Raw genomic sequence first — 11,328 nt, forward strand, 5'->3', positions numbered from 1 at the left:
CCACAGCTGGTTTAGTCATATATATACAATATAATAAGCTGTGTAGCTTCTTATACTGAAGGGGGCTGTAGTAGCCAGGAAAACAAAAATCAGATAGTAAAATTACAAATGTAATAAAAATGCATAGAAGGTTTGTATGGAACCATATCCAGAATATAAATGGTTAATTGATGTATATGTATTATGTGATATGTTTTATCTGTTTTAAATTTTCACAACTCAATTCCTATGGGTCTGTGGTGAGATTGTTTAAAATCCATTCCACTATCTACTGATTGGACATACTTGCCATAGCCCACCCTCATTGCTGTTTGAAACAATCCATTTACTGAACATGCCTTGTGCTTTGTTATTGGCTCAAAATTAAATGAATGACATTTTTTTAAAATACCTATTCAAAATGAAAATATTGTTTGTCACAAGCTACCATTTTTGTCGGATTGAACATCTTTCTTTTTCCCTGTTGCAGCTAAGCGACCTGCCAAAGTGGAACAGGAGGGGGCGTTGCCGCAAAGTGGGTCGCCCTGTCCCTGAGATTCAGAGAATCCTTCCCAAGCCGTCATCGGTGGCGAATCTCAGCACGATCAGAACAGCACCGGCCCCCGTCTTGAGAGTATTACCTGCACTGCGACCTAAACCTGTCATTCGAGTATTGGTCCGGAAAGCATTGAATGAAAGGTACAGTTGAAATGTTGCATTAATAAATTTGCATATCTATATATATTATTATACAAAAGATTAACAGGAATGATGAATTATTCCGAGTTGGTTTGATATTCAGACTTATTATGTTTTTCAGAACAACATCTACAACATCGACACCGGCGAATGACGCCACTGCGAGTCGTGTTAAGTACAATCAATACTTAACGGAAGCATCCCTAGAAAATAATAACCACAATGTTACAGCAAATAAGCCCGATTCAAGCAGCACTGATCCTCTCAGTCTTGTAAGTATTTGATTGTTCTAATTATAATATTTTTCTTGTAGTGATGCCATAAATGGAACGCTACCTTAAGCCCATCCTCTCACATGAATATTCAAAAAAGACGAGACTGAAACTCCAGTATCTAGCTAATGTATTTCAATGGCGGCTCGCTGACAGCAAGACTGGAATCTCTTAGTTTCAAAATCTCCACAACTGAAACCGAGAAGACACGACATGCTAGTCTCTCAGTCTCTCAGTTGCCAGTCAGCCATTAAACAGTGGTACCCATATCAGTAGATTTGATGAAAAATCATATTTACTTACCAAAATTGGTAGCACTGAACAAGAAATAACAAGATGATAATAAGCCAAGAAGTCAAAAGTTAAAGATGGGCGAACCGATTTTTAATTTAAAATATGTGCCAGATGTTGAGAAATACTCCTGCTTGTATAATTATAGGCTGCCAGAATATTACCGTAAAGAAATTACGAAAAAAGCTTAGAATTACGTAGGAAAGACAATGGGTTTGACAGTTTGAGGTTATGAGATTATTAGTTTTCAGTAGCCCCGTGTGCGAAGCATCAGTCACTGGCCAGTTTATGAGTTCCATCAGCAACCAGTTTGTCGGATTTTAGTTTCTGCATGAGAGGATGGCCCAAGTTGGCCTATGTCTCTTCCTTACATACTATGTAGTAATCTTTATAGTATCCTGTCTAAGGTTTGCTATCCCTAATACGAAATCCTCAAAGTCAACATAACGAACGCGCCATACAGCAAATTCAGCCAGATTTATGTGACAAATTCATCGAAAATTGGACCTCCCGAATACGTGCCACTAGGCGAAGCCGCAGCTGACATTTGAACAACATCATATTCCATACTTAATGTCATAAAATATTCTTTCAATTAAAAAAAAATTGAGTGGATACTCACACACACCTTTTTTTATTAACATTTAAATATCGAGCATCCTTATTGGAAGACCCTTTATATGCCAATTAAAAATATTTGAATAATAATTATCGGGCATTCGAAATTTTTAAAGAAATGTCAACAATTCTAATTGCAGAACGCAACGATGCCTCACTGCATCGATTTAACGTAACTCAACATCCTATCCGTCTCCACCTAAAGAAATACTGAAATCTCAGGAAAATACCATTCATCTCATAACTTTCACGGTATCAGAAATAATATGCATTGTTATTAAACTTCATAGTGTAAACTAAATCATCAATCTAAACTAAAGAGTGCTATATTTTATTTTATAGAGATTTATTTATAACCAACATTTCACTTATTATTGTCTAATCCTAGGATTGAAAAAAATCTGTTCGGCATTACAATCCTTAATTTTATTGTTTCATATCTTTGTCTTTTCATAAGGTGACACTACATCCCGCTCCAGCGGAAGGTGAAGGCGGGTGGGAAAAGGTGACAGAGAGAAATTCTTCAGCTGACGACTACATTCTCCCCGACACGACACCCTGTCTGGCCAACCTCATGGACATCTCCATGCCATCTAACATCGGAGAGGACAGCTCTGCAGGGAAAGAGAAGGATGGCAATATTAAACTTGAGACATTTGCAGGCATGTGGTATCTTTTAATAGAATTATTTAATTATATCATTGGCTTGGCTTCATCGTGTAGATTTAACTTGTATCTGTTCACCCCATCTGAGTTATGTACATATATTATGGAGTATGTATGTACAAATTTAGTAGAAATGTTGTAGAACACATTTATAATTAGTGTTTTACCAATTGTTCAAACATTGGTTTGGGGAATCAATCAATGTTTCTATTGGGCACACTGAGAAATAATTAGCTCCACAATCCAATGTGGATCTTGGTCGCCTCACGAAAAAGTTCCTTAACCCGGCCGCCGCGTCAGTTTCAATACAGAATAAGCTCTGTCTGCGGTTCGTTTTTACGAAATGTTTTTGTTCGCTCTATCGTAATAAATACGGCAGTAAAAAATGAGTGGTCTGACATTTATTGCCTTCAAACACATAAAGATCGCTGTGACACATATAAAATAGGAATAAATTGCCCAATGCACTCAAAAATACACGAACAAATATCTCAGTAACAAAATTCTCACCCATATCATTCGTCAGCCATGCTTGCAGAACGAATTGGAGCTCTGCGACGCACTGCCCAATACGTGATATGCGTTAATTTCACGGTACAAATCAATTAATCACACACTTGAATTTTTAAACATATGCCCCTTTTGGGTGAGGAATTCACATTAATTATTTTTAATTGACACATTTAATATTTAAATCTTAAGTTTATTTTTTACAAAACTTAACAAAAAAAACACACACAATAACAGTTTTAAAAATGTTTTGTGGAGTGGTATATTTTATAGCATGGGTTCAAACATAATCCTACATCACAAGCTACGCAAACATAACGGGAAAGTGTTTGTTTTTTTTTGTTTTTCTTCGAATTGCCACACACATGACATCGACGTCGAGGCTTATCGGTATTTCTAGTTGGCGGAAGTAGCTCTGGCAAGTGTCGTGTCGCGGTTTTCGGCAATAGTCTAATTGGATTATCGCTTGTTGACGGTCTAGGTTGGGGTGTATTTGAAGGGTTGACTTTATATTTATCCACTAATTGTTTAATCACGGTAAGCTGAAACTCACCCAATGTTTGTTTACGTTCTGTTATAAATTTATACAAATAAAATGAATTTAATAAATATAAATCTATCATATGGAACGCCACTTTCTTATACCATTTGATGGACTTACGCATGCACGACAAGCTACTGAGCATCATGTCGGCTTTGTCAACTGTGCCCATATTTTTGTTGTAGTCAATGACACATTTGGGTTTTTGAATAGGCTCACCAGTCCTAAAGTTTATATTTCCCGTTGGGCCAAAAGATTCGTCATGAAGCGTGGTCAGCATGTGTACGTCTCTTCTGTCATGCCATTTTAGAGCTAAAAGGGGACTGTTGCACTTAGCTTCAGTCTCTCCCTTTTTCAATTTTTTAAAATCCGGCATCTCTTTTCGGTTTTTCCTAACCGTTCCACATGCATTGGTCATATTAGCATGGAGAAATTTAAATAGCGCCGGACTGGAGTACCAGTTATCACACCACAGTGTATGACCTTTGCCGATATAGTCATTTAGCAGTGTCGTGACGACCGCACCAGAAATTCCCAAATTGTGTATGTCCTCTATATCGGTCCCTTCTCCACAATAAATAATGAAGTCTATAATGTATCCAGTGAGAACATCACACAGGACGAACATTTTTATTCCAAAGCGATGGCGTTTAGATGGGATAAACTGCTTAAAAATCAATCTACCTTTAAAAACTATGATGGATTCGTCAATACACAGATTCTGGTGTGGTATCATTGACTCTCTGAATATCTTTCTCGTGTGTTCCAATAGTAATCTAATTTTAGCGAGTCTGTCTGGGGTGGTTGTAGTTACATTGGGATCAGAAAAATGCAGCATCTGTAAAATAAGCTGGTAACGATCCCTGGGCATTATATTACCAAAAATATCTGTGTGCAAGTACGGGTCAGTACTCCAATGCTCTTCTATTGATGTGCGCTTATTTCTCGTCATCAGCATGGATACAGCAAAAAACGTATAGAGTTCCGGCACAGTAGTATCTTCCCAATTGTGTGACCGCGATTTTGGTCCAAGGTTGGTCACATTGTATGTAAAATTAAAAAAAGTGTTTGTTTGGTTTACAATTTTTACCATAATATCACCATTTAAAAAATGTTCAAAAAAGAGACACTCGGGAGAGGTTTCATCTAAGTCATTCGATGTCACGCCAGATCGAAAATCATCAAAATCATGAATAATAGGAATATGAGGCCCCGTTCTCCAAGATCGTAAGAATTCAATAGGCTCTTCGATATCACGCTCCACATCATCTGCATCGCGGGCACTGTCCTGTTGGTCCAATTCGTCTTCAGACATGTCGTAATCCGAGCCCAACTCTTCAATCACGATTGCTCCTATATTTACATTTTCTTCCGCCATTTTTAAGCACAAATATTTTTTTTAAATTCGACAAAAAATTTGAATTGTTTTTAATAAGTTTTTTTACGCTGACAATAAACACGAGTTCAAACACACACAAGTAATTAAAACCAGACGTACACACACCAGTTATTAATATCAGTTTAAAATTTCACTCAAAGTACGGACACAAAAGTACAAAAACGTAATTATAATAATCGCGGTCAACACACAACTTAAATATAAATGTTTTTACAATGTTTTGTCGAAAGTTAATAAACATATAATTGTTTTAAAATCAGTTTTCAATTACAATGCTCGAAAATACGACACACATAAAAGATGTAACGCGTTCGCGACAAAGATCAACACAATATTGACTCCTTGCACAGTCCTAGCCGCGAGTGATGTAAATGGCTTACTGCGCAGGCGTCGAAAATCGCGCGCTCCTTCAAATCGAAATGTGCCTGCCGGCGAAACTCGATAAATCGTAAGGGTTTGAAACATCGATGATTATGATATTAAAATAAAATATTTTCGAAAAAGTTATGTAGGTGGCAGTAGGCGGATGAATCGGGCTATTTTCTAATACAATTCTCAGTGTCGTATGAATAATATTTCCTGCCTTATCGACAGGTCAAGGTTTGCGTATCTGACCGCTATACGGTCGCCCACTTGTTACGTACTAGCTGTATCCTACTGGAATACGGTCGCCTGGAAAGGGTTAACAGATTTTTGTTTTTCAAGACATGAATGTAGACCACCTGCACAACCTATTAGAAATGACAATGAAACATGACTATAAAACAAAATGATCGGTATTATTAAATTAAATGAATCCGAATACAGAAAAAAGTTACAAAACAAAACAGGAATGACATCTTAAAATTTGGAGAACGCACCCAAATTAAAAATAAATCATACAGTAAAACCTCGTTAATACGAATTCCATGGGGCCGAAAATCGAAAAAAAATTCGAATTACAAATTACGAAATGTATGGGGAGAAAATATAATTTTTTTTGATTTTCATTAATTTCGTTTCTGATCATAGATGTGCCTACCGAATTGGGTCATAAAATGTCAGGATTATTTTTATTACCATCATAAAATAAGTTATTTTTGATGTTTTAAGAAAAGTCTGTCACAATTTTCAATGACTGGCTCATGAAATAGTGTACTTTATTACGTTTTATTGAATATTTTTATATGCCAGGGACTCTGAAATCATTTCGAATTACGAAATTCGAATCAAAGATATGGTTTTATATGAACATAATGTTCAAGGGAATTTTTTTTTCGGGAAAATTTAGAATTACGACGAATTTCGAATTATCAGTGTTCTTACTAACGAGGTTTTAATGTATTATGTATAGTACCAACTTGACTTTCATTATGAAAAAAATTCACTATGTATGGTTACCATATTAGATACTTTTATTTTAGAATTCTGTCTAAAGGGGATTCTTTTCATTTTTAGGTCTGTTGCAACCGGACTCAATGTCAATACCTTCAATGAGTCCATCGCGCCTGCTCAACGTCAACGACCAGGGCTGGTTGGAGTCGGAAGTGCACAATTTCTCTCTCAGTTCCTTCCTCGGGCACCTGGAATCTACGGGAGTGGCTTCGAGTCGCGGCAACACCAGCGGGGTGGAACCCACATCCTTGTCTAGAGCTGCCGATGAGACAGTCAGTAAAATAGTAATAATTATTCTGTTTTATGTAAACTTCATCATTCATGTACATATTTTGTTGTATACCCTCAAATTAGAATGCAGTAGGTACCGAATAGATTTTTGAACTTTCATAATTTGGAAACACCTTAAAAAACAATATGATATGCCGCACAGAACTTGAACATGTATCCATCGGATTCCAACCAATTTGGTTTACCAGTTATGTATGTTCAAACTTTGTGAATTTTTTGTTGAATAATTAGTAAATAGGTACAGGCGCCCTCGACTTTCGAACGTTCTACTATTGCACAATTCGCTATTTCGCGGTGTTAGTGTCATTTGAAAGTAATGATACCATCACCTAAACGAGTCGCCTGCACTGCCACAAGAATCTGACACCATTCTACAAAGCCTAGTATCAATTGTAAAATCTTTAGTTGTATATTTCTTTAGTTATGTCATGTTCTATGGAGTACTCCTTCGAATGTGAATATTATAATGATATGAAAAAATTAACAAAAATCGTCTTCACAAATTTGCTTATTTTGCTCAATATCAAAATGTTATCCATCCATCGGACATTAATGATCGTATTGGATATTTCAGTGATTCGATATGTATGGTAACTTGGTTGTAATAGGCCTTTCATCGACAGTTTTCGAATGCGATTTTATGCCAGATGGCGTGCGAAACGTATGATTCGCGTTTATCCAAATTTTTTTTATAAGCATCTAGCCGAATTTGGCAGAGTCTATGTTTGACAGATTGCAACTGACAGAACGCGTTTGTTGATATTGTTATAGGTACTTACTTGTTTTTTTTCCGTATTTCATTATGATTCAGTGAATTATTTTGATTATTGTCTAATGGTATTATCTATTTTACAATTAATTGATCCTATAATTGGTGCTTCCTTTTATTCAATCATGACAGCTTTATTTATACTAAACTTTGCTTTCGTAGATGAAGCTAATCTACAATGCCACAAATTTCGTAAAAGCGACGACGCTTTCGAATTCAAGAGTCTTGTTAGTAGACGCAGATTTATGAAAATCTAATTAATATAATATTATATTGTTCACAACTCAATTCACATGATTGTGCTGGAATCGAGGTATGCATAATAATTATATGGTACGAGGGTGGGTCAATAATTCCTTAGAAAAAACCATTAAAACAGTTTTTATTTTTGTATTTTTTTTTTATTTCTCAACATAATCTCCTTGGAGCTCAATACACTTGGTTAGACGTTTCTCAATTTTTTTTAAACCGACAGAAAAATAAGTTTTCGGAAGGTCCTCAAAATAAGCATTTGTCCGATCGATGACTTCTTCATTTGAAAAAAAACGTTGTCCACTTAGCCATTTTTTTAAGTTTGGGAAAAGGAAAAAGTCACTGGGGGCTAAATCTGGCGAATACGGTGGGTGGTCGACCAATTCGAATTTCAATTCTTCAATTTTAGCCATTGATCGTAAACATGTGTGAACTTGAAGGGCATTGTCCTGATGAAAGAGGATTTTTTTCCTGTTTAAATGAGGCCGTTTTTCTTCAATTTTGTTTTTTAGCTGGTCCAATAAAGATGCATAATAATCCCCTGTTATTGTTTTTCCTTTTTCCAAATAGTCAACGAAAATAATTTCACGTGCATCCCAAAATACAGTAGCCATAACCTTACCAGCTGATTTTACGGTTTTCACCTTCTTTGGACATGGTTTGCCTTCGCAATCCACTGCTTTGACTGTTCTTTCGTCTCGGGAGTATAGTGGTGTATCCATGTTTCATCTACAGTCACAAAGCGACGAAAAAATTCATCCGGATTGCGTTGCATGAGCGACAACAGGGCTTTAGAGGCCACCAACCTATTGCGTTTATTGTCGACTGTGAGCAAACGCGGCACCCATCTTGCAGAAATATTTTTCATGCCCAATTTGTCATGTAAAATAGAAATGACGCTACCTTTTGAGATCCCTGTAACCTCAATTATCTCACTCAACTTTAATCTTCGGTCACTTAACACCATATCGTGGATTTTATTGATCATTTCTGGTGTAGTCACCTCTACAAGACGTCCTGAGCGTGGTTCATCCTTTGTTGATGTACGACCACGTTTAAATTCATTTAACCAGTTATAAATAGTTGCAAGTGAAGGAGCAGATATGCCGTGAACTAAATCCAACTCATTTTTTATTTCCTTTGCTGTTAACCCTTTTATATTAAAATGTTTAATAACAGCTCTAAACTCAATTTTCTCCATTTTCCATTTTTCCATTTTCCACAAGCAATTTTTTTTTTAAATGTACGAGAAACACACAACAACCCGACCAATCTGATTGAAACTTCGCAGCATACCGAATCGGTAGTGCCGCTGCATGAAAACAAACCGCTTACAGTACTAGTCGCGCCACCTGTCGGCTTTTCTAAGGACTTATTGACCCACCCTCGTATACTATCACGATAACCATTTACTTTTATTTGTTTACCTTCCACGTTAAGAGATTTCTTATAAATAAATATTGTAATGATTATATTTATTCAATACTTTTATACAAATACGTATAAATAAATATACAAAATGTTTATACGGCATTTGGATTATCCGGCCATAATGTAATATAAATCGAAAAATAAAAGAAATATGTAAGTATGTAATAGCGAGTTTAACATCTTTCATTGCCATTATACCACTAGGGATATCTAGCGGCAAAATGCGAAAATGTATCATTTTTATTTGACTGTTAAGCGCCCATAGACATCAAAAAGTGGCTGTAGAGAAAATTATTCTTCTGTTTTTATATAAGGAATACTTGTTCCAAATATACGAGCATGTCCGAGCACCGTTATTCGAATGGAGCATTATGGAACATGAGTGCACCCGATATACAAACTCGAACGTAATTGCATGAACGCTCGACTAGTTTTATTATGGTAATAAACGGTTCCGATGTAAGGTGAGACGGTCATAAACGGTTCGTTTGGGCCTATTTCCATTGACGGCCTATAAATGTGACAAGTTTTTGTTTTAGGTTGACACGCACTTGCAGTGCCTGATGAGTGAAGCCAGCATCGATTACATGGCCAAGTTTGAAGACTTAGCAGCACAAGTCACAGCGGAGACCAGCAAATGAAAAACAACCATAGGAACGGTGCCATTACTCTTTATTATTACACGGCGACATTGGAAGATATTGTATTATTAAGTATTTATAAATTGTTTGTAAATACACCACTGTAAAATAGTATTATTATGTAATTGTCTATGGACCAATGAAATTTTTTAACACCACAATCTGTAAACGTTCACGTCAATTTTTGTATATAGCCATAGTATAATATTGACATTAAAATGATTGAGTAACTAGTAGAAGTATAGGAAAGGGATCCACGACTTCCCGGACCTGACCGTATCGAAGAGGTCAGGATTCCGCTTGAGGCCCAGTGACATCACAGAAGAATAGATTCTATCGTTCAAAATAAATTTATATATTATTGTCATGTAATTGTTAACAGGTAATTTGCCGTGCTAAACATAGTTGTAGTTAATATCTGTTGCCTAATAGAGATACTATCAATGTGTTTGTGCACAGGTATTTTGTATCCAGTTAGTTTCCAGAAAATTTTAATAATTCCAGACAATCTTATTATCTACAACACATTGATGCACGATCACAGTGATAGACCTCATGGCACTAAGCCGGCTCTCACATCAAAACTCTTCTCGCCTGCAACATATTGAATACGTCGATGTGACATCATCGTTATTCACAAAACACACGTCAAATGGAGCTCCGCAGATTGGTTGAATACGAATTTTATGTTTGAAAAAAACATCTACTGTTGTAATCAACAAGTTGCATGGTTCACGGACTGTGAGTCGAAGATGCCAGGACGCATACAAACATCTACGAATTGGTCATTCCTATACCGGCTCGCAGATCGCCGTATATCTAAATGTTTCGAAGGTTAAGTGCGACTGTCACTAGGTAGATGTGCGCAGTCTTCATATGCGACACCGGTTCGATGTTCTTGGAAGGTTTGATTTATGGCTGTGCGGCATATGAGGCAAGTTTAGATGTGAGAGCCGGCACCGGTTTATCACCTCCAGTGTATCCTCTCACTATATAAAACAGTTCAGTTATCTCTCCTTGGTAACTGGATTTCAGATCTAAGAGAAATGAGGGTAGCTACAGTAATATCCTGTGTAGAGCTAGTAGGTTATGTGTTACATGGACTCAGCAAATTAAGGAAAGAATGCAAATAATTCAATTTTTCAAGGTAAATTCAGTGGAGCTGACAATTTTCTCGTCTGCGGTGTTAACAATCTGTCAGACCCAAAAATAATATAGTGCGAGATTTTCAGATTATTTGCAGATAGCAGGTTGCCTGAGTGTGTTACTGGGTTGCTGTGTCTAGTTTGATTGATGAGATGACATAGTTTGAAAACAACTGAAATAGGGTATAGTGAGAATGTTTTGTCTCATTTAAATACATAATAATATGTATGTTCAATTCGCCTACGATTTTCAATTGATTTGACTGTCATAAAACGTGCAAAATTGGACATACAATATATTCTGTGCACTGACACATCGTAATATATGTAGTTTTAAAGTTATTCCTGACAATAATAGAGACTTTCTCCCATGTTTTTCTCCATATTTTTCATTATCATTACAATGGAGTCGAAAGCAGTGTATGTATTATTAAAAAATATAAATATCTA

At 36.3% G+C, this 11,328-nt stretch overlaps 1 protein-coding gene across 2 annotated transcripts in view; it reads left to right on the top strand.

The window, feature by feature from the left end:
- The window catches only part of crm (cramped chromatin regulator), a 208,583-nt gene extending 198,752 nt beyond the window's left edge, over nucleotides 1-9,831 (top strand). Inside the window, exons 13-17 of one of the 2 annotated variants that reach the window (XM_085961139.1) lie at nucleotides 470-678; nucleotides 800-950; nucleotides 2,317-2,521; nucleotides 6,413-6,621; nucleotides 9,632-9,831. In XM_085961139.1, the coding sequence (XP_085817265.1) occupies nucleotides 470-678; nucleotides 800-950; nucleotides 2,317-2,521; nucleotides 6,413-6,621; nucleotides 9,632-9,733 (876 nt within the window). In that variant the 3' untranslated portion in view covers nucleotides 9,734-9,831. Of the gene's footprint in view, nucleotides 1-469; nucleotides 679-799; nucleotides 951-2,316; nucleotides 2,522-6,412; nucleotides 6,744-9,631 lie in introns of those variants that run through there. The other variant, XM_085961138.1, reaches the window with a different exon arrangement.
- Nucleotides 9,832-11,328: the final 1,497 nt, after the last annotated feature.

Source organism: Rhyacophila brunnea, unplaced genomic scaffold (genome assembly GCF_057557595.1).
Source record: "Rhyacophila brunnea isolate RB1 unplaced genomic scaffold, BYU_Rbru_1.0 scaffold_12, whole genome shotgun sequence".
NCBI lineage: Eukaryota > Metazoa > Arthropoda > Insecta > Trichoptera > Rhyacophilidae > Rhyacophila > Rhyacophila brunnea.